Consider the following 24766-nt stretch of genomic DNA (forward strand, 5'->3'; position numbering starts at 1 on the left):
CGAGACGCACATCATTCTTTTTGTTTGTTTTTTGCCTAAGTCTGATGCACACAGGAGACTAAGGAATAAAAAAAGCCTATCTACAGAATTAAGATACGTAGTTTGCGTCGCTTGCGGTGTGCAGTAGTTCATTTAAATTAGGGGTTTTCCCGATGTCCGTGAAATCGCAAATTAGGTAGACCCCTAATAATGACCCTATCTGAGATGGGGGTGCGCGGTAGAATAGATTATTTGGAGTACAGGGCCTAAAAATATTGAAATCCACTGATCTAATAAAACTAAGAGAGAACAACATAATACTATCGAAAAAAATACAGTTGGGTATTCGTAACAATGGTCTCCTATATTCTTGCTGCGGGGCTACCAATCTCAGCATCAGGCTTGAACGACCGTGTATAGAATTGAAATAAAATCTCTTAAACCTAATACACAGAGCAAGATTTGTTGTACAGGAACAAAAACAAATCCCTACTGAGTTCAGTTTGAGAATTAATCTGAGGCTTCATCTCATCAATCAATATTTCTCGAGTAAGCAGAACAAAAAGAATAATATGCCATTGCACAACATGACTTTTATTGTATATGCATTAACACTAGAAGCCCAGTGGCAGTCATTTTGGCGTTTTCTGGTTTTAAAATGTAATTTTATCCAGTTGTATAACACGTATGGGGCTGCGTGTACGTGTACCTTTCTGTCTGTATGTATTAACAAAGCATGAAACGTATCTCACAAAACATGAAACGCGGGAGTGCAGAAATAAAGGAGATGTATTACATTATACCTAAAAGCCCCGGGAGCAGTCGGCCACACAAAACAGTTATATTGTGATTTTACAGAACGGTATTCTGCTTTATTGCTTTTCTTTACCAGTCCGCAATGTGTTTAGCTGTAATTAGATTGTTCTCTACTCTCTGCCTGAGTGAATGACTGACAGTCTATTGTTTTTCAATCAGCCTTTTCAAAGACTGGCACCTGCTTGCCAGCTGTGCTGTTTTGGTCAGTCAATTAACATCGGGACTGGTGAAAATAAATACCTGAGACTGTAGAGTTTTACAACGCAAGAAAATATGGCGTTGATGTTTTGGATCAGATGGCACAGAAGTATTCCATTAAAGCTGGCTCCCAACAGTGGCCTGTTCAGGTATTTTACAATGTATTGGACCTAGCAGCCATCAACTCCTGGGTACTTTACAAATAATGCATTGAGAATAATTTACAAATGAGAGAATATATTTTACAGTTAGCACAGGAACTTTGCAAGAAGCATTTGGAACAGAGGGAGCCAAACATGTACCCACAGCTGAAGCTGGCAACCCCGCTGAGAGCCGCAAGAGACGCCAATGCCAGGTTGGCAAGTGCAATAAAAATAAAACTTCAGACAGCTGTGCCCTGTGCAGAAAGGCGATGTGGAGAAGCGCATTATCTGTGTTGATTGTGAACAGCCTTAGACTCAAGGTAAAGGAATACCATTTTGTCGAAAAAAAGAAAAATAAATTAGACTTTATTTTATAACTTCTTGTGCTGTGCGCTTCTGTAAAACGTTTTCTTCTAAGTTTATTTGTTTAGTTGCTTTTATAGATCTGATAATAAACCGATTGCTGTTGAAAAGTTAAACATATATTACTATCGTTTCAGTTTTATAAATATGTATGTTGTAAACCGATGTCTGTTCAGATGTTTATTTATTTACATTTTCTTGTTTTGATTTGCAAAATAAATTTTCATATGTATATACAACATGCTTCAGTTTTTCAGATTATGTAACGTACTCAATAATAATAATAAAAAAATTACATCTGACTGTTTCTCCGTTCGTTATACAATTTACAGTGTTTAGAATACAGCAGTCAGAAAGACTGCTGCGGGGCTTCTAGGTATGAGTGTATCTCCGGTCCTTCTAGTGTTAAAGGATAAAGGAAAAGGGCTTTTATTTCTTATTTATTTATTTTACATCACACAAGGACTACATGTTAAAATGAAAAGGTAAGCAGTGCAGTTTCACTATACGTTGCCTGTGCCTGTCCCCTGCTGAGTGCCATGTCTGTTGATCGCTCATTTTCAGTCAAAGTAAGTCACCTCCACCTTCACAATAAGCTACTGATCAAACGATACGCCTGGATAGCTGGGGCTTTTTATATGAACGTGGTCTTGTGTAGTCTCGGGCATTATCATGCGCATTAAATTATCATTTGCAGTAAATGTATTGCTCGCGCTATGGCATGTAAATGAGCCAAATAGTGTACACATAAATGAATGTGTTTTTTGTTAGTAAATGGGGCAGTAAATTTAGATTTATCGCACACGTTAGGCTCATTACTTTACGTGCGCGCCAACACTAAATTTAGTGGTAAAGTTGGGAGCTTACCTTTTGTATGATGCGCAAGTTCATCTCATTTCTGTTTTACAATAATCATATTTAATAATAAAAATGACAATTTTACCAAAATACGAATACAAATAAATGTAACAAAAAGCTTGCATTAACACCGATACTGTATTACAGTCACGTGTTGTTTGAGAGTACACAGCATGCAGGGTAAAAAATTACATCATGCTTTATGTGATCTTGTTGATGTAAACACACCCCAAACAGAGCAGAGCATGATAATGAAAGTGAAAAGTGTGCATTTGTTTTTCAGTGACAATGTGTCCCGACTTCGGATCCATATCGGTAATCAGAGGCCAAAAGTTGGTTACAGTGAAAGATTTGGATAGCCCCAAGCACTGTAATGAGTGAAAATAGCATCTGCAGTTAACTTTAGCAACATTGTTGTTATGTTAAATAACCAATCAGATGATCGTTTGCACTTACAGGAAACGTGATAATTACTGACAACAACTAGTTTATGAATGTTTATGTGAATTAATTTATGTTAGTAGATTTATATTGATGGCATGTTATTTATTAGAAATTTATATATATATATATATATATATATATATATATATATATATATATATATATATATATATATATATACAGTGCCGTGAAAAAGTATTTGCCCCCTGTCTGATTTTTGCATGTTTGCATATTTTTGACACTGAATGTTATCAGATCTTCAACCAAAACCTAATATTAGATAAAAGGGACCCTGATTGAACAAATAACACAAAAATTTGATACATATTTCATTTATGCAACACCCAATTCCCCAGTGTGAAAAAGTAATCGCCCCCTTAGACTCAATAACTGGTTACACCACCTTTAGCAGCAATATCTGCAACCAAACGATTCCTGTAGTTATTGATTCGTCTCTCACAGTACCGTGGAGGAATTTTGGCCCACTCCTCCATGCAGAACTGCTTCAACACGTTTGTGGGTTTTCGAGCATGAACTGCTCGTTTCAGGTCCTGCCACAACATCTCAATGGGGTTTGGGACTGGACTTTGACTAGGCCATTCCAAAACTTAAAATTTCTTGTTCTTCAACCATTCTGATATAGACTTGCTTGTGTGTTTCGGATCATTGTCTTGCTGCATGACCCAGCTGCGCTTCAGTTTCAGCTCACGGACGGATGGCCTGACATTCTCCTGTAGAATTCTCTGATACAGAGCAGAATTCATGGTTCCTTCAATAATGGCAAGGCGTCCAGGTCCTGATGCAGCAAAGCATTCCCAAACCATGACACTACCACCACCATGCTTGACTGTTGGTATGAGGTTCTTACTGTGGAATGCAGTGTTTGGTTTTCGCCAGACATAACGGGGCCCATGTCGGCCAAAAAGTTCCACTTTTGACTCATCTGTCCATAGAACATTGTTCCAGAACTCTTGAGGATCATTCTGGTGCTTTTTGGCAAACTTGAGATGAGCATTCATGTTCTTCTTAGTGAGCAATGGTTTCCACCTTGCTACTCTGCCATGAATCCCATTTTTGCCCAGTGTCTTTCTGAACATGAACGCTGACCTTAGCCGAGGCAAGAGAGGCCTGCAGATCCCTGGATGTTGTTCTAGGGTTCTTTGTGATTTCCTGGACGATTTTATACCTTGCTCTTGGAGAGATTTTGGCAGGACGGCCACTCCTGGGAAGATTCACTACTGTCCCAAACTTTCTCCATTTGGACAGTATGGCTCTGACTGTGGTTCGGTGGAGCCCCAGAGCCTTAGAAATGGCTTTTTAACCCTTTCCAGACTGATAGGCATCAACAACTTTTTTCCGGAGGTCTTCAGGAATTTATTTTGTTTGTGCCATGATGTGCCTCTAAAACCTGTGTGCTGACAACTTCACTCTGATGGTAAGGGCCAAAGTTAGTCAGATTTATATTGGGCAGAGCTGGCCCAAATCAGGCCTGGTTGTTAACCAAAGTACTCAAACAGCTGACCCAAATTATCCCTTTAATTGGGTTGAGTTAACTAGGGGGGACAATAACTTTTTCACACCTGAAGATTGCATGTTTGATTACCTTGCACACCAAACAAATTTTTTCTCTCAGCCTCCCTCTATATACTACTACAACCCACAAAAAAATCTGACCAAATACAATGTGAAAAATGTGCAAAAATGCAGAAAATCAGACAGACAATTACTTTTTCACGGCACTGTATATATATTAAAAAAAAGCTGGCGGGTAGGACTGGCATGTTAACAGGATCAGGGAACACACAACAGCTAGCACAATATATCAGCTGATAATTAAAGGCTGTGTTGTAGCGGCATTTGGTGATTTTTCCACCAGTCTACAGTGTGGAGATGTAACTGGGTAGATGCTGAATAAATAAAGTGAGTGGGTTGTTTGCCTCAAAGGCAGCGTGACATACTGGCGTTTTGACCAAGATATCAATGGTTGAACATCGGAGATTAACATAAAACGAAGTTGAAACCATAATTATATATTGGTGCTAAAATGTTTGAGTAAAGGATACGAGTTTATAGCAACCATTAAGTAGAGAGAGAGAGACGGGTGCTAAGCAGCTTCACTGATACTGCTCCACAGATTGCCGTTCAGAATTATTATTGATGAGAGTAAAGCCCTGGGCACACTGCCCGATGCGATCAATAGCAACGCAATTTTTCACTTGCATCGGGCAGTGTGTTATGCTTTGTGATGTGATTTTACAGGATTGGCCGATCGATCGCACAGTTTAAACATGTTTAATATTTTGCCATGCCATTCCCTCAATTTGGGCAGTGTTACACCCACTCGCAAGTCTCAAAGTCAGCAACCAACGAGTTCACCGCGTTCAGTCATATGAATGGAAACAGACATGCATGTGTTTGGGTGACACAGTATGTTCCCTTTATTGTAAATAAAAACGTAATTTGGTATCATTTAATTAAAACGCTATTAATAATAAATTAATCATGGTTATAGCAGCTCTTTTTAGGTATTCTGTAAATATTTTGTCTAATGGTTCAAAACTACAATGCTTATGGTGCTGCATATGGTACTGACTCATTGTGTGACCCTGAGCAAGTCACTTAACCTCCTTGTGCTCCGTCTTTTCGAGTGAAACGTAATTGTGACTCTGCAGCTGATGCATAGTTCACACACCCTAGTCTCTGTAAGTCGCCTTGGATAAAGGTGTCTGCTAAATAAACAAATAATAATAACTTGTATATCAAGGCTCCCATGGGTGCGGGTTCCCGTTGCCTTTATGCACACATGGTTTGTTGGGACTCTCGGATTTGCAGTTGTCTGTGCCCCCGGGATGTACATTTGTTAGTCTAACACAGGCAGCCACACCGCAAATAATTACACCGTGTAACAATTTTTTTTTTTTTTTGGTTCCTGGGTAGTAAGTGTTATTTCCTAATTGCTTATGCCTCAAAAGTATAGAAAATGGATATTATTCCCCACAAACTTTGCTTTTGTGACCAGGACAGTGATATTTTGAAATTTACCTATTTTCCAGAACATTCCAGATAGATTCAGTGCTGAGTAAACTTGGAGTAACTTCTAGAACTTTCTAGAACTTTCCAGTAATATAAATAGTAGTATAAATACAGGGGCCTTAAGCCCACCAGTTCAGTTTAGTTCCAGCTGCCTAAGTGGATACATATCTGCATTTTTCTGAGATGGCATCAAGAGGCTGCAAGCATCCGGCAGACGCATTTTGCTATGTCTGCGGCCAATTTATCAAGACAAGAGCGAAAAAGTACTCTGTGGAAGCATCTGCTAAGATGTGTGAGGCCTACAAGGCATATTTCGGCATGCCTGTCGGGGATCAAGACAAACCCTGGGCACCTCATTTCATCTGCGAGCACTGCAAAAAAACTCTGGAAGGTAAGTTGGACAATTGTTGCTCGGAATTTTATGTTATAATATTTGTTAAAATGTTTAAAATTGTAAAAGTTTTTCATTTTAAAATGTTTTACAATTTTCAATGTTCTTGAAAAAATATATCATATATGAAAAATGTTGAGAGAATCTCTTACATATTAGTCATGGGTGAAATAAATGTATTTTTGTAGGATGGTACAGAGGGGAAAAGAGAGCCATGAAGTTCGCTATCCCAAGAATATGGCGGGAACCCACTGACCACTCAAGCAACTGCTACTTCTGCATGGTGGACCCTTTCAAGCGGACCGAGTTCTCTGTGGGGAGGAACAACGTCAAGTGGGAGCCACTGGTGGACCCCCGGAAGGTGCTGATGCCACCACTGCACATCAAATTGGGCCTTATGAAACAATTTGTCAGAGCTCTAGATAAGGAGTCGGCAGCCTTCAAGTACCTTCAAGACTTCTTCCCTAAGCTGTCTGAGGCAAAGGTCAAAGCCGGTGTCTTCGTCGGACCACAGATAAAGAAGATCCTGGAGTGCAATGAATTCCCCAAGAAGCTCACTAGTAAGGAGAAAGCGGCTTGGAACAGCTTTGTCGCAGTGGTTCGGGGCTTCCTGGGCAATCACACGGCCGAAAACTATGTGGAGCTGGTTGAGACTCTGGTGAAGAACTACGGCACTCAAAGTCCATATCCTTGATGCTCATCTTGATAAATTCAAGGAGAACATGGGAGCGTACTCGGAGGAGCAAGGCGAGCGCTTCCACCTGGATATACTGGACTTTGAACGCCGCTACCAAGGACAGTATAACGAGAACATGATGGGAGACTACATTTGGGGGCTGATTCGTGAAAGTGATTTACAGTATAATCGTAAATCTCAAAAAACTACTCACTTCTAAATCTTTTGTAGTCATTTTTGTATTACTTTAGTATAAATACATGTTGATTTGGATTCATATGTTGTTTTTTTCTGACTTTATGTGAACGAAAAGACACAAATTCGCCCGTTTTCTCATTGGAAATAGGTAAATTTCAAAATATCACTGTCCTGGTCACAAAAGCAAAGTTTGTGGGGAATACTAGCCATTTTCTATACTTTTGAGGCATAAGCAATTAGGAAATAACACTTACTACCCAGGAACAAAAATTGTGTTACATAGTGTTTATTATTATTTTATTTTTTTTGACACAGTTGCGTTGTGTGAAGTGCAAGTTTCAGAATGTTGGCTGTCTTAAACTCTGTGTTGTACAGTAGTTTCTGCTGTGGAGAACTGGAAAACATGGACACAGATACATCTTGGATCGGAGAGGACCGAAGGACTGAAAACTATACTGAATTGTGCCTCTTTCACGTGACCTCCTGTGTACGGCTGTGTGTTGTACCGAAATCCATTTTAGGCTTTTGTGGATTTTATTGCTATTCCTATTTTGTTATTCGTTCTTTTAGACAGAAAACAAATTCTGTTTGTGGCTTTTAGTGTTTTGTCTTTTATTGTTAAATGTTTTTTTGTACAATAACAGTAAGACTTTGTACTGGACTTTGAACAGTAAAATTGTTATGTCGTCCCGGTTTTGCTATTGTATGCATATGTTTTAGAAGTGCAAAATTGTAGCAGTGTGCTCAGCAAGTTAACAACAGAGTCATTTATTATTCAAAAATAAAATGTGTTTAATTATTAGAAAAGATTCAGTATCATCAGCCAACCAATTAAGTGTTGGTTGGTAAAAGAAACGTGATTTTGTTTGTAAAGCTGGTTAATGGTGTAGCCATCCGGCTGAGAGGTAGAGACTTGTTTAAAAGTACAGGTAGCGGTCCGTTACGAAGTTAGGATTTGGTTTGTTTTGTTTATCACTGTGTTTTCTTTTCACTTTAACAAATCAGAGTTTAACATGGAAACGATGTTGAAACCATAACTATTGTGACGTTATAATGGAATATTCAATGTTTACTTATACGTTTCATTACAATTTTGAGATTCATACTCACACTTTAGTTAAACTTTTTTGATGATCTGTTGATTTGAAAATATTTTATGGAAATATATTGCCAAATATTTAACACCTAGGTTAGAATGCACAATGATACTTACATCAGTCTTTTGTATAATCTTGCAGCTGGCATCAGTCTCAGCAGACCTTCGTCTTGCAGTGAGTGTTTGCTCAAGTCCAATGCATCCAATTCATCTTCTGACATTTGTAATACATAGGCAAGTGCTGAGTAATCTGATGGTGAAAGATTCTGCTGCAAAAGATTTCCCGAGGTCAAGGACACCTCGATATTCTTAACAAGAGAATTGTCGTTCAGTTCGCTTAAACAATGAAAGAGATTGATACTTCTTTCTGGAGAAGTTGTTTTCCTAATCATCTGTTTAATATCCTCAGTTGTCTTTTGGATGTCCTTTGATTTGTCTTGTGTTTTTAATAAAAGTCCTTTCAACAGTTCTTGGTTGGTCTTCATCCCGAGGCCCAAGAGGAACCTGAGAAAAAGATCTAGGTGACCATTTCTGCTCTTAGTAGCTTTGTTCAATGCAATCTTGTACACTTCACATAAACGTGTTCTAAATATGCCACGGAATTTCTCATTCACTGTTTTTTCCAGTGGATTGCGATTTTTGTTTTGAAATGATGCAAAAACATACAAAGCTGCAAAATATTCCTGGACTGTCAGGTGTACAAAGGAATATACAATCTTTTTAAAAATTGTTGATTTTCCTTTGAATATTTCTCTAAAAATCCCAGAGTAAACTGATGACTGTCTTATATCAATGCCACATTCTCTCAGGTCATCTTCATAAAAGATGAGATTGTTTCTTTCTAGGTTACGAAAGGCCAACTTCCCCATATTAAGAATGGCTTCTTGATTTTCTTTCAGTAGTTCTTCTATGTTTTCATTTTTCTGATTCTGTAAAGCCAGCAGAACTAGCAGGAAGTGTGTGTACACTTCTGTCAGGGTTCTGGGAATGTTCTCATTGCCATTTTCACCCAATGTGTGTCCAAGAACAGTGGCTATAATCCAACAGAAAGCAGGGACATAGCACATGACATGAACGCTCCTTAACATCCTCACATGTAAGAGGATCTTTTCTGCCAGAGTTGAATCTTTGAATTTCTTCCTGAAGTACTCTTCCTTCTGCTGATCTTCAAAGCCTTGTATCTCAGTCAACCTGCTGATGTATTGATAAGGAATGTGACTTGCTGCTACAGGCCTGGAAGTTATCCAAAGAGATGCAGAGGGAAGCAAATCTCCCTTTATAAGATTTATCAGCAAAACATCCAAGACAGTTGACTTTTTCACATCACACAACTTCCCACAGTTTGTAAAATCTAAGTGAAGTCTGCTTTCATCCAGGCCATCAAAGATGTAGAGGACTTTGGTTGAGTCAAGCGATGAAACATCCTCACACTCTTTCATGTGTGGATAAAACAGCTGAACAAGTTCCACCAGACTGATTTTTTCTTTTATCATCAAGTTCAGTTCACGGAATGGAAAAATGTATATAAAATCAAATCCACAGTTGTCATCTCCAGCTGCCCAGTCAAGAATGAACTTTTGAACAGAGAAGGTTTTTCCAATGCCAGCGATCCCCTTGGTTAGTACTGTCCTTATTCTTTTGGGACTCCTCTCACTTGGTATGAAAATGTCATTGCATTTGATGGTCAGAGCCTGTGATCTTACTTTCTTGGACTCAATCTGCCTCACTTCATGGTTGTAATCCAGCTCTCCACATTCACCCTCTGTTATGTGTAAACTGGTAAACACTTCATTGAGTAGAGGTTGCTCCCCAGGTTTAGCAATACATTCAGATACACATTCAAACTTTGTTATTAGGAAGGATTTGTGGGTGTTTTTCAGTGTTTGTAAGGCAACTGAAAACAAAAATCAAGAATCTTAATTGTATATTCATTTGAACACATGTGCCAATACTGATTGCTTGCATGGTTAAGAGACATTCCTAGAGGTATTTGGAGGTAAATCTGAAGGCAATTTAAGATGGTAGGTGTTTATGGAATTGTGTGAGTTCCACATTAGCTTGTGTGTTTGAAGCTCTGTGTTGCGCATTAGCTTGTGTGTTTGAAGCTCTGTGTTGCGCATTAGCTTGTGTGTTTGAAGCTCTGTGTTGCGCATTAGCTTGTGTGTTTGAAGCTCTGTGTTGCGCATTAGCTTGTGTGTTTGAAGCTCTGTGTTGCGCATTAGCTTGTGTGTTTGAAGCTCTGTGTTGCGCATTAGCTTGTGTGTTTGAAGCTCTGTGTTGCGCATTAGCTTGTGTGTTTGAAGCTCTGTGTTGCGCATTAGCTTGTGTGTTTGAAGCTCTGTGTTGCGCATTAGCTTGTGTGTTTGAAGCTCTGTGTTGCACATTAGCTGGTTTGTTTAGAGCTGTACATGCTGCAAGCAAGAGGCCTTGTATAGAGCTGTGTGCCCCACCAGAGTGGGTGTGTTTAGAGCTGTGTGTGTTTCACTTTAGTTGGTGTGATTAGAGTTGTGTTCCTGTCACAAAGACGGCCAGAGTGGGTGGCGTCAGACCAGACAGGAATACACAGACAGAGACGGTGGTGATGAGGAGCTGAGTGCAATGGCTGCACTCAGCGTTTATTTAACAAATAAAAGGGTTTAACAGTACAAAAAACAGGACACGGCACTTGTAGCCAAAATAAAAAGACAGACAAAACGGACTAACACTAAACAAACGGTGCACGGAGAGACAAACAAACACGGTGAGAACAAACACTTTACGTTTACTTTTAATGATTTTAACTATCCTCTCTCTCTCACCCGTTCTCCTCTTCCGAACACCTAACCCCGACTGAGTGAAAATGTGCATCTATATATACTGTTGTGCTGGGATTCAATTACTAATTAATCATTCACTTGAATCCCAGCACGTGAATTAATTCTGTGCAACCCCGTGCTCACATATTACATTTAACCAGCACGTGAAGTGATTTGTGCTCTCCTCGTGCCTAAATACAAATCTACACTTTAAATATACGTGAAACACAGACCCGTTTATATCCCGTGTACCAATCTATACACCAACATTAACACACACACGCACGCAACATACAACACAGATCACACAAATGCACACAGGGGCGGGGCACTTTGCCACATATACCCCCCCTTGTGCGCAGCACACATGGCCTCAACGGCCACCTCCCCCCTTAAAAACCCAGCAGTCCAGAACAAAGTCTCGGGCTGGGAAGGGAGGCTTCAGTGGGCCCTTGGCTGGCAATGCTGTCAGCACCCCTGCCGGTAGTGGCACGGCTGACAGCCTGTTGGTCCCATCCTGCAGCGAAAAAGCTGCGGGGGCAGGTGGTCCCCCGACCTCCCCCTTCTTCGTAGCCGGCAGCTCCCTCCTGTGGGGCTCCGGCCACAAGAACTCCTGCAGCGAAACTGCTGCTGGGGAAAGTGGTCTCCAGACCTCGTCCCCCTTCTTCGTGGCCGGCAGCTCCCCTTTCTGGGGCTCCGGCCACCGTACTCCCTGCGGAGGTACGGGCAGCAGAGGCAGCTCCTGCTCCTCTGCTCCGGGCGGTGGCGGAGGCAGAGGCAGCTCCAGCTCCTCTGCTCCTGGCGGTGGTGGAGGCAGAGGCAGCTCCAGCTCCTCTGCTCCTGGAGGTGGTGGAGGCAGAGGCAGCTCCAGCTCCTCTGCTCCTGGCGGTGGTGGAGGCAGAGGCAGCTCCAGCTCCTCTGCTCCTGGAGGTGGTGGAGGCAGAGGCAGCTCCAGCTCCTCTGCTCCTGGCGGTGGTGGAGGCAGAGGCAGCTCCAGCTCCTCTGCTCCTGGCGGTGGTGGAGGCAGAGGCAGCTCCTGCTCCTCTGCTCCTAGTGGAGGAAGCGGTGGAGGTGGCGGAGGCAGAGGCAGCTCCTGCTCCTCTGCTCCTGGTGGTGGTGGAGGCAGAGGCAGCTCCTGCTCCTCTGCTCCTAGTGGAGGAAGCGGTGGAGGTGGCGGAGGCAGAGGCAGCTCCTCTGCTCCTGGCGGCGCTGGCTCCCTCCGCTGTGGCGGCTGGGCTGGTGCTCGCCGTGCTGCCTTCAGCAGCATGAATAGAGGCTGCTGGGGGACACCAGCCTCCTGCCCCTCTCCCCCCCAAAAATTTCCAGGGGGTTGGGCCTGTAACTCCTCCCCTTCCGGCCCTTGGGGCTGAACCAGCAGGCATTTTCCCTCTGCTGGTGGCTTGGGTCCCAGGGCTGTGGAAGCCCCGACTTGCCTCCCTTTGGGCTGTGGACGCACCGACTCCTCCCTTTTGGGCTGTGGACGCACCGACTCCTCCCTTTTGGGCTGTGGACGCACCGACTCCTCCCTTTTGGGCTGTGGACGCACCGACTCCCCCCTCTTGGGCTGTGGACGTTCGGGCTCCCCCCACTCAGGCGTAGGACGTTCGGGCTCCTCCCACTCAGGCGTAGGACGTTCGGGCTCCTCCCACTCAGGCGTAGGACGTTCGGGCTCCTCCCACTCAGGCGTAGGACGTTCGGGCTCCTCCCACTCAGGCGTAGGATGCTCAGGCTCCTCCCATTTGGGCTGTGGACGCTCAGGCTCCTCCCGCTTGGTCTGTGGACGCTCAGGCTCCTCCCCATAGCTGCGGAAGGGACAGTGGGCGAACAGGTGATCCTGGTCGCAGAGGAGGCACCCCGGCGATGGCTTGTTACATCGCCGTGGATGCCTGGCCCTTAGGCGGCACTCCTCCTCCCTGTCCTTCACCTCTTTATCCGGTTCCTCCTCCTCCTCACCTTGGAAGGGGCAGATCGCCACCGTGTGTCCGTAGACTCCACAGGCCATGCACCAGCCTTGGTCCTCGAGGCCCCCGAGGAGGTCCTCCAGGTCCCGGCAGCCGTCTCTCCAGCCTTCCATTTTCACTTTTTTTTTTTTGAAACCAGTCCTGTGGTTTTTTTTTTTTTTTTTTTTTTTTTTTTTTTAAACACAAAACCCCCTCTCCTGGTCTGACGCTTGGAGGCGCTGTTATCCCACTTCTGACACCACGTGTCACAAAGACGGCCAGAGTGGGTGGCGTCAGACCAGACAGGAATACACAGACAGAGACGGTGGTGATGAGGAGCTGAGTGCAATGGCTGCACTCAGCGTTTATTTAACAAATAAAAGGGTTTAACAGTACAAAAAACAGGACACGGCACTTGTAGCCAAAATAAAAAGACAGACAAAACGGACTAACACTAAACAAACGGTGCACGGAGAGACAAACAAACACGGTGAGAACAAACACTTTACGTTTACTTTTAATGATTTTAACTATCCTCTCTCTCTCACCCGTTCTCCTCTTCCGAACACCTAACCCCGACTGAGTGAAAATGTGCATCTATATATACTGTTGTGCTGGGATTCAATTACTAATTAATCATTCACTTGAATCCCAGCACGTGAATTAATTCTGTGCAACCCCGTGCTCACATATTACATTTAACCAGCACGTGAAGTGATTTGTGCTCTCCTCGTGCCTAAATACAAATCTACACTTTAAATATACGTGAAACACAGACCCGTTTATATCCCGTGTACCAATCTATACACCAACATTAACACACACACGCACGCAACATACAACACAGATCACACAAATGCACACAGGGGCGGGGCACTTTGCCACAGTTCCACATAAGCTACAGTGTTTAGAGATGTGTGTGTGTGTGTGTGTGTGTGTGTGTGTGTGTGTGTGTGAGAGTGAGTGAGTGTGTGTGTATTGTGTGTGTGTGAGTGTGTGTGTGCGTGTGTGCGTGTGTGTGTGAGTGAGTGAGTGTGTGTGTGTGTGTGCGTGCGTGCGTGCGTGCGTGCGTGCGTGCGTGCGTGAGTGTGTGTGTGTGTGTGTGTGTGTGTGTGTGTGTGTGTGTGTGTGTGTGTGTGGTACGCACCACATTAGTTGCTTTATTTAGATCTCAGTATTCCAGATCTAGATAGGGGTTGTGAGGAGTGCAGTTCATTACACATTTATATTTGAAATGCTTTTCTAGTTAACCATTGCAATCCCTTGCTTCTCTACAGAGACCAAATCATAGACTGTTTTTGTATTTTACAATTGTACTTTATAATAAATGATACAATGACTCCTATAGTATAAATGAAATGCCCCTGACACAAGTGAAATTACCACGACCACTGAAACTATACAAATACTAATTCCATACTTCTGTGTTTTATGATTCAGTTTCAAATAATGACATCCCAGAATGTATGGAAGTTCAACACAACAGATATAGGAACAGTTAAGATCGAGAACTTACCTGGGAATCTGCTTCTGGTTTCTGGAGTGTCAGCAGACAAGGTCTGTGGCTTTAAATTGTCAGTTTCATTGACTGTGGATAACACAGTAAAATGGTTATTGTTTCAATGTAAACTGAATAGTAAACACAAACCTCACAGGTTAGTGTTGTGCCTGTGCTAGCGTTATAGTTAATTGTTATCAATACAAATATTTAAAACACATTGATTGAATCAGAATATAATAAGCATGGCTTATTCTTCTAACAGTAAATACACCACTGTGTGATCTTTTATTAGGATGTCTGGAAACTGTGTCGCCTATAAAATCAAACATGGCACTTGAAATAAATACACATAATAATAATTAGCTTTATTTTAATTTAAAAAAATAGGTCAGCTGCTTTTAAACTAGCTTAACTGTACAATCAATTGAACTGACACAAGGGATGCTGTTTTGATTAGTTTTCCATATGCTTCTTGAGCGTGTCAGTGTGCTCACGAATGTGTCCTTTAGACCAAGGAGAACCCCAGTTTAATAGATCTGAACTTACACTGTTGTACCACTCCCTTCAGTTTCTCAACAAGATCATTCTGATTGATGCAACCCAGGGTTTCAGCTGCAACCTCCACAGCATAACCATCACCATAGAAATCAATCATCTTGTCCACAACTTCAGTTTGTTTAGCATTTTCCAAATAGCTTTTAGGAATGTTTCTATATCCTTCTTTCAGTCGCACATGGTCCAGTTTCCATTTAAATCTTATGTATTCTTCTTCAACTAAATCATCTATTGCATCAAGGAGGAGATCCTTAGAACTTGTAGCCATTTTATACTTGCTGTTATCAGCAGTGTTTTGTGGAGAAAACTGTTACATCTGAAAAGATTTAAAAAATAAGGTTAGACATGTTTTATGACATCTTAAAACATTTCAAGAAAACAATTGGAGCATTTGGTCCCACAATATTAGATACTAAAACATGTAGGCCCAGATATTCGAAGCAATACGCAATCCCCTCGCAAAATTTGTGCCTCACAAAAATTAGTGCTTTTGCACAAAAATTGATATTTTCCAACACAGCACAAACCCAGTTGTGCAAAGTTGGAAAATAGCACTTTTTTGCTCAATTCGCAAATGTATTTTTGCTTCGCAAAACCACCTGCACATTCATTACCAATATAGCAGAAATGCACAAGAGCTACACATGAATGTGCAGAATTGGAACACTACACGACAATGGACTGTTAACAATACACTGCCAAGCAGCTATCATAGGTGTACAGTACAGTTCATACAAATATTCTTCAGACGAGTCTACACTCACATGTAACCTGCACATGGAATGCAGAATCAAAGCTCAACACACATCGGTAGCATTGGCACCCCCGAAGTTACAAGCCCACCCCCACAAATATATAAATAAGCTACTAAATGGAGAAATGAAACAATGTACCACATGACAGTGTAGGCTATTCAGCATATAACTTAATAATATAGGCCTATATTGTAGCAACTTGCTAACTGGATAAGTGTCAACATGAAGGATATTGACAAAATATCTCAAAACATCAAACTCCTCTCTTTATTTTATAGAAATGCGCCTGTCAGTCAGAATTCTGAGTAGTTCCGACCCATGCTCCTTACACTATACATAAACATATTTACAGAAGTGTGGATTGTAAAACAAACCCACAATGCTGAAAACACTATTCTATTCTGAAGCCCTGAAGACGGGAATCTCAGCATGGAGCCAGCCAAGAAAGCTGCCTGTGGATGCAGCCTGCACGTGTATCCCTTATCATACTCCTGCTGAAAGCCCCTTCCAACTGCCCCCCACTCACCACGCACCCTGCTCCTACCACACCTGTATGGCAGTCAATAGCATGGAATGCAGATTGTGGGTGTCGAAGTATGCTTCTGATATCAAGGGGGGCATGAAAAAGAAAGGGAGCCTTTGGAGGATGCAACTACAGGGACATTTTACGGAATGAGCCCTTGGGCACTGCAGCCCTTTACCAATGTTGCTGAGGGTAGGGCACTTAGCTTAGCTGTAATGGAAACATTAGGTTCACACCAGTAACAGAAGAATTTAAACAAACATTTTTAAAAGAGCAAGAAAATGAAAATACAAGAAGAAAAACACTTGGGGCACTTTTACACTTAGTTCACTTGCAAGTGATTCGAATTGTGGTTCACTCATTTTTTTCAGGTTACAGGTTCTTTTCACAGCAGAAAAATTATACCAAACTTGAGTTTCTTTTAAAATGAATTCACATTTGCTTGTTTGGTTCACTTGCAGCTTCATCCAGATTAGAGTTCTATTAGTTTCTGTGACGGTGTGGTGGTGGAATAGACGTCAGGAGTCACAGGTACAGGTGCAAACAACCTCAATACCAACAATGGTAGAGAGGCGTACTTTATTGACGGGGAACACAGTCCAAAGCAACAAAAACAGAAATCATAGGTCCCAAACAGAGCGAGTCCCTCTCGGCTCTTTGGTGCACTTTCAGTGTGGTGTAAAGTGCAGGTGCTGAGGTGCTGAAGCGTCCAGTTCAGTTGTGTGGGGGGTGTGCTGGCAGTAGTGAGGCAGCTCCTTGGCGTGATAGATCACTCTGACCCCAGTGAGTGAGCCCAATGAAGCTTTCTGAATAATGTTACGTTAACATACTGAATTACACACCGCTTTGTAATTTTCCATATACTTAACGAAAAACTGACAACAATTTTTATATGTGACATTTCAAAATCCAACATAAAATACTATTACGGCTTCCGATAGGCTTTTGCAATATCGTTCTGTAGTTTCTTTGATTATATGATATTAAATAAAACATTTAAATGTAGGTGATGCAAAACTTTTGTCCATAGCTGTACCTGCGGGGCTTCGCCATGTTTCACCATGTGGAACTGCTCCCACCAAAAGAAACTCTAGATGAGCTTAGTCTGCACTACTTTCATAAAATAGCAGTTCTGAAAATAGGGACGTTTTCGGGAATTTTAGTATATAGACCATGGCTCGGACAAAATCTTGTAGCTCCTCAATAGTAGAAGATATTTGAAATCTGACATTTTATTTGAAATCCTCATTAAATGTCACATCTGCTGATGCTAATATGTCATATGCTGATCTTTTTTTTATATCTAACTTGGAAAGGGGTCGAAATTGGCCTTTTTTAAAAATAATATTTATTATTATACAGTGCCATGAAAAAGTATTTGCCCCATGTCTGATTTTCTGCATTTTTGTCATATTTTTTACACTGAATGTTATCAGATCTTGAACCAAAACTTATTAGATAAAAGGGTCCCTGAGTGAACAAATAACACAAACATTTGATACATATTTCATTTATTTAATAAAGAAAGTTATGCAACACCCAATGCCCCCGTGTGAAAAAGTAATCGCCCCCTTAGACTCAATAACTGGTTACGCCACCTTTAGCAGCAATAACTGCAACCAAACACTTCCTGTAGTTATTGATTAGTCTCTCACAGCGCCGTGGAGGAATTTTGTCCCACTCCTCCATGCAGAACTGCTTCAACTCAGTGACATTTGTGGGTTTTCGAGCATGAACTGCTCGTTTCAGGTCCTGCCACAACATCTCAATGGGGTTTAGGTCTGGACTTTGACTAGGCCATTCCAAAACTTTAAATTTCTTGTTCTTGGTTCATGGTTCCTTCAATGATGGCAAGGCGTCCAGGTCTTGATGCAGTAAAGCTTCCCCAAACCATGACACTACCACCACCATGCTTGACCGTTGGTATGAGGTTCTTACTGTGGAATGCAGTGTTTGGTTTTCGCCAGATATAACGGGGCCCATGACGGCCAAAAAGATCCACTTTTGACTTTTTTGATCTGTCCATAGAACATTGTTCCAGAACTCTTGAGGATCATTCAGGTGCTTTTTGTCAAACTTGAGACGAGCATTCATGTTCTTCTTAGTGAGCAATGGTTTCCGCCTTGCTACTCTGCCATGAATCCCATTTTTGCCCAGTGTCTTTCTGAACATGAACGCTGACCTTAGCCGAGGCAAGAGAGGCCTGCAGATCCCTGGATGTTGTTCTAGGGTTCTTTGTGATTTCCTGGACGATTTTATACCTTGCTCTTGGAGAGATTTTGGCAGGACGGCCACTCCTGGGAAGATTCACTACTGTCCCAAACTTTCTCCATTTGGACAGTATGGCTCTGACTGTGGTTCGGTGGAGCCCCAGAGCCTTAGAAATGGCTTTTTAACTCTTTCCAGACTGATAGGCATCAACAACTTTTTTCCGGAGGTCTTCAGGAATTTATTTTTTTTTGTGCCATGATGTGCCTCTAAAACCTGTGTGCTGACAACTTCACTCTGATGGTAAGGGCCAAAGTTAGTCAGATTTATATTGGGCAGAGCTGGCCCAAATCAGGCCTGGTTGTTAACCAAAGTACTCAAACAGCTGACCCAAATTATTCCTTTAATTGGGTTGAGTTAACTAGGGGGGACAATAACTTTTTCACACCTGAAGACTGCATGTTTGATTACCTTGCACACCAAACAAATGAAAGAAGCACCAAACTTTGGTGTCATTTTTTCTCTCAGACTCCCTCTATATACTACTACAACCCACTAAAAAATCTGACCAAATATAATGTGAAAAATGTGCAAAAATGCAGAAAATCAGACAGGGGGCAAATACTTTTTCACAGCACTGTATGTATGTATGCATGCATGTGTAATATACACTACCGGTGAAAAGTTTTAGAACACCCCCATTTTTCCAGTTTTTATTGAAATTTAAGCAGTTCAAGTCCAGTGAATAACCTGAAATGGTACAAAGGTAAGCGGTAAACTGCCAGAGTTTTAAAAAAAAAGTTTAGGTTACCAAAAACTGAAAAATACTGTACATTTCAGAGTTATACAAAAAGGCCTTTTTCAGGGAACAAGTAATGGGTTAAGAACTTACAGCTGTTCTGCAGCAATGGAAGTAAATTAAGCCTTGAAAGTTGATGCTAACAATTCCTACAGGTGTCCCAACTTTTGTTGATTACTTACAAACCCTCTGTCTGTATAAAAGCAGTGTTGGAACAGACTGTGTTACTACACCCTCTTAAGCATTATTTGGACAGTATTGTACTGCAGAAAGTAGTATATTGCTCTCATAATGGCGAGAAAAAGGCAATTAACAAAGGAAGACAGACAGACCATTATAACCCTTAAAAGTGTAGGTCTTTCCTTTAGAGAAATTGCAAAGGAAGCCAAGGTGTCAGTGAGTACAGTTTCCTACACCATCAAAAGGCACTTGGAAACTGGAGGAAACTGACAGGAAGAGGTCTGGCAGACCCAAAGCCACAACAGAATCAGAAGACAAGTTTCTGAGAGTCAACAGCTTGCGTGATAGGCGGCTCACAGAACAACAGCTTCAAGCACAGCTTAACACTGGTCGAAGTAAGCAAGTCTCAGTTTCAACTGTGAAGAGAAGACTTCGAGCTGCAGGTTTGACAGGTCAAGTGGCAGTAAGAAAGCCATTGCTAAGATGGCAAAATAAAAAAAGAGGCTTGCCTGGGCCATGAAGCACCGCCAGTGGACTACTGAAGACTGGAAGAAGGTCTTATGGATCGATGAATCAAAATTTGAAATCTTCGGTTCATCACGCAGGGTTTTTGTACGCCGTCGAGTAGGCGAAAGGATGGTTCCTCGGTGTGTGACACCAACTGTCAAACATGGAGGAGGAGGGGTGATGGTCTGGGGCTCTTTTGCTGGATCCAGACTCAGCGACTTGCACAGAGTGAGTGGCACCCTGAACCAAAACTGCTACCACAGCATTTTGCAGTGCCATGCAATACCCTCTGGTATACGCCTAGTTGGTCAGGGGTTCACCCTACAGCAAGATAATGACCCAAAACATACCTCCAGGCTATGTCAGAACTACCTTAGAAGAAAAGAACAAGAACAAGACGGTAGGCTTCAAATCATGGAATGGCCAGCACAGTCTCCAGACTTAAACCCCATCGAGCTGGTTTGGGATGAACTGGACAGAAAGCAGAAAGGTGAAAGCAAAGCAACCTACAAGGGCAACACGTTTTTGGGGGAACTTCTGCAACAGTGTTGGGAAGAACTTTCCGAACAATATTGGATTTCCATTGTAGAAAGGATGCCACGAGTGTGTTCGGCTGTTATATCTGCAAAAGGTGGCTACTTTGACGAGTCAAAAATTTAGATTAAATTTTGTTAAACAAAACGATTCCATGATTTCTTTTTTATCTCCAATTGTTTATTTGTTCTATGCTTTAATTTCAGAATACATTGAGACATTAAACTTCGTAAATTTCAATAAAAACTGGAAAAATGGAGGTGTTCTAAAACTTTTGACCGGTAATGTATATATATGTATCAGCACGCTCTACAAGTTAATAGCAGAGTAATGTATGTAAGCAGCATTCAAAAATAAAATAAACAACCTTATAGATTAATTGTTTAACTATTCTGATGGTTATGTGTATACCATGTTTAAATGGTAATAGCTGATCTATTTTTTAAATCTGTCTTTGTACATTTAACATGTTTTGACGAGATGACAATATATGAATAAAATAATGAGTTATCATAAGAATAAATTCACCTGATGTTTAATTTTTAAACTATTATTGTGTTATTTTATTTACTGTTATTTTTGGCTTCAGAGTTGCGACGGCGTCAGCAAATTAAAGAAATAAAAAAAAATAAACCTCCCCGTTTTTCACTGTGGAAATCTGGTAATCCTAAACTACATGGACAGCGCGAGAAACTGAAGTTGTTGTAGAAAATTTGGTCAGACAACAAAGTCTTGCCGAACTTGACAAAACTCAAAAAATAGTAAAATATATTCAATCTTCTCAAATGACTTTGTTTAATGCCGACATTAGGAGAACCATGCAGAATTGCATAAACTGCATTCTCCAACTGTAGGCATTCAGGAAATGTATTCATTAAATTTGCGAAGTGTTCCCCCAGTGCTTTCTTCCACAGCAATATGTAAGAATCTAAAACATGCTAGATTAAAAACCGGAGCAATACATTAATAGCTGTCATCTTTCAATATGCCTTGCTTAAGTACCTTCAATATAAACAATACAAGAAAGCTTAACTGCCAAAGAACCCGAGTTTATTTATACAAAGCGCGCCGTGTGGGCCACAATGTAATAGTAGTATTTTACAAATTTAGATTTTCGCTAAATGTATTTAAAATTGTATATGTTATACGTTTTAAACTGTACAATGACTGTGCCAACAAAAACAGAATTAAAACTTGGGCTGCTAATTTCTCTGTGGATATTTATAGAGGGGCAGCTCCTAAACAATATTTATCTATTTTGTGCTCAGCCCAACAATATTTATGAGAGAGAGAGAGAGAGAGAGAGAGAGAGAGAGAGAGAGAGAGAGAGAGAGAGAGAGAGAGAGAGAGAGAGAGAGAGAGAGAGAGAGAGAGAGAGAGAGAGAGAGAGAGAGAGAGAGAGAGAGAGAGAGAGAGAGAGAGAGAATTCCCAAGGGTCAAGACATTCCAATCTGTGAAAAGCTGTTGGAAGGGTTTTAAAGGGGTGTTCCAGAGGCAGTTTTAGGTGTGAAGAAATAAGAGGTATCAGGCTGAAAAAAGCATTTTTTTGTTTTATAGTGAAATCTATGATGATATTTTTAATACTGGCCTCGGGATTATAAAAGACAGGTTCCAGCATAATTTAAAATTGGCATGTGTGCCATGTTCACCAGCTGTTTTGACCCTGAAATCAGTGTTGAGCTGAAAAGAAATGAATAGTGTTTAGAAGCTGCCCCTCTATAAATATCCACTGAGAAATTAGCTGCCAAATTTGATTTAACCCCTTAAATACAGTACAAAGCCAATCATTCATTTTGGAGCAGATCAAAGCCTGAATAAGAAACAAGCGAATAAGAAACAGGTGAATATGAAGCCAAGTTCAGCCTTGTGTGTGACGGAGCAGCGTCCCTCGCACTAATAACTCAGATAGTTTACAGCAGCGTCCCTCGCACTAATAACTCAGATAGTTTACAGCAGCGTCCCTCGCACTAATAACTCAGATAGTTTACAGCAGCGTCCCTCACATTAACTCAGATAGTTTACAGCAGCGTCCCTCACATTAACTCAGATAGTTTACAGCAGCGTCCCTCACATTAACTCAGATAGTTTACAGCAGCGTCCCTCGCACTAATAACTCATAGATAGTTTACAGTAGCGTCCCTCGCATTAATAACTCATAGATAGTTTATAGCAGCATCCCTCGCATTAATAACTCATAGATAGTTTACAGCAGCGTCCCTCGCATTAATAACTCATAGATAGTTTATAGCAGCGTCCCTCACATTAATAACTCAGATAGTTTACAGCAGCGTCCCTCGCATTAATAACTCATAGATAGTTTACAGTAGCGTCCCTCGCATTAATAACTCATAGATAGTTTACAGCAGCATCCCTCGCATTAATAACTCATAGATAGTTTACAGCAGCGTCCCTCGCATTAATAACTCATAGATAGTTTATAGCAGCGTCCCTCACATTAATAACTCAGATAGTTTACAGCAGCGTCCCTCGCATTAATAACTCATAGATAGTTTACAGTAGCGTCCCTCGCATTAATAACTCATAGATAGTTTATAGCAGCGTCCCTCACATTAATAACTCAGATAGTTTATAGCAGCATCCCTCGCATTAATAACTCATAGATAGTTTATAGCAGCGTCCCTCACATTAATAACTCAGATGGTTTACAGCAGCGTCCCTCGCATTAATAACTCATAGATAGTTTACAGTAGCGTCCCTCGCATTAATAACTCAAAGATAGTTTATAGCAGCGTCCCTCACATTAATAACTCAGATAGTTTACAGCAGCGTCCCTCGCATTAATAACTCATAGATAGTTTAGAGTAGCGTCCCTCGCATTAATAACTCATAGATAGTTTACAGCAGCGTCCCTCACATTAACTCTGATAGTTTACAGCAGCGTCCCTCGCATTAATAAATCATAGATAGTTTACAGCAGCGTCCCTCGCATTAATAACTCATAGATAGTTTACAGCAGCGTCCCTCACATTAACTCTGATAGTTTACAGTAGCGTCCCTCGCATTAATAACTCATAGAAAGTTTATAGCAGCGTCCCTCACATTAACTCTGATAGTTTACAGTAGCGTCCCTCGCAATAGTAACTCATAGATAGTTTACAGTAGCGTCCCTCGCATTAATAACTCATAGATAGTTTACAGTAGCGTCCCTCGCATTAATAACTCATAGATAGTTTACAGCAGCGTCCCTCACATTAACTCTGATAGTTTACAGTAGCGTCCCTCGCAATAGTAACTCATAGATAGTTTACAGTAGCGTCCCTCGCATTAATAACTCATAGATAGTTTATAGCAGCGTCCCTCACATTAATAACTCAGATAGTTTACAGCAGCGTCCCTCGCATTAATAACAGATAGTTTTCAGCAGCGTCCCTCACATTAATAACTCAGATAGTTTACAGCAGCGTCCCTCACATTAACTCTGATAGTTTACAGCAGCGTCCCTCGCATTAATAACTCATAGATAGTTTACAGTAGCGTCCCTCGCATTAATAACTCATAGATAGTTTATAGCAGCGTCCCTCACATTAACTCTGATAGTTTACAGTAGCGTCCCTCGCAATAGTAACTCATAGATAGTTTACAGTAGCGTCCCTCGCATTAATAACTCATAGATAGTTTACAGTAGCGTCCCTCGCATTAATAACTCATAGATAGTTTACAGCAGCGTCCCTCACATTAACTCTGATAGTTTACAGTAGCGTCCCTCGCAATAGTAACTCATAGATAGTTTACAGTAGCGTCCCTCGCATTAATAACTCATAGATAGTTTACAGTAGCGTCCCTCGCATTAATAACTCATAGATAGTTTACAGCAGCGTCCCTCACATTAACTCTGATAGTTTACAGTAGCGTCCCTCGCAATAGTAACTCATAGATAGTTTACAGTAGCGTCCCTCGCATTAATAACTCATAGATAGTTTATAGCAGCGTCCCTCACATTAATAACTCAGATAGTTTACAGCAGCGTCCCTCGCATTAATAAATCATAGATAGTTTACAGCAGCGTCCCTCGCATTAATAACTCATAGATAGTTTACAGCAGCGTCCCTCACATTAACTCTGATAGTTTACAGCAGCGTCCCTCGCATTAATAACTCATAGATAGTTTACAGTAGCGTCCCTCGCATTAATAACTCATAGATAGTTTATAGCAGCGTCCCTCACATTAACTCTGATAGTTTACAGTAGCGTCCCTCGCAATAGTAACTCATAGATAGTTTACAGTAGCGTCCCTCGCATTAATAACTCATAGA

General features: G+C 41.3%; 1 protein-coding gene across 5 annotated transcripts in view; it reads right to left on the reverse strand.

Annotated features, from left to right (window-relative positions):
* Positions 1 to 24766, reverse strand: part of LOC131696513 (NACHT, LRR and PYD domains-containing protein 12-like) — a 59968-nt gene that overhangs the window by 26164 nt on the left and 9038 nt on the right. For 4 of the 5 annotated variants that reach the window (XR_009310122.1, XM_059006911.1, XM_059006914.1 and 1 more), the window contains exons 2-4: positions 14978 to 15302; positions 14447 to 14518; positions 8313 to 10089 (exon numbers count right to left, since the gene is read on the reverse strand). Coding sequence is in view for 4 of the 5 variants with exons in the window: in XM_059006911.1 (XP_058862894.1) it covers positions 8313 to 10089; positions 14447 to 14518; positions 14978 to 15254 (2126 nt within the window). In the remaining variant the exon portion in view is untranslated. Of the gene's footprint in view, positions 1 to 8312; positions 10090 to 14446; positions 14519 to 14977; positions 17663 to 24766 lie in introns of those variants that run through there. The other variant, XM_059006912.1, reaches the window with a different exon arrangement.

The sequence above is a fragment of the Acipenser ruthenus genome, chromosome 34 (assembly GCF_902713425.1).
Source record: "Acipenser ruthenus chromosome 34, fAciRut3.2 maternal haplotype, whole genome shotgun sequence".
Lineage (NCBI taxonomy): Eukaryota > Metazoa > Chordata > Actinopteri > Acipenseriformes > Acipenseridae > Acipenser > Acipenser ruthenus.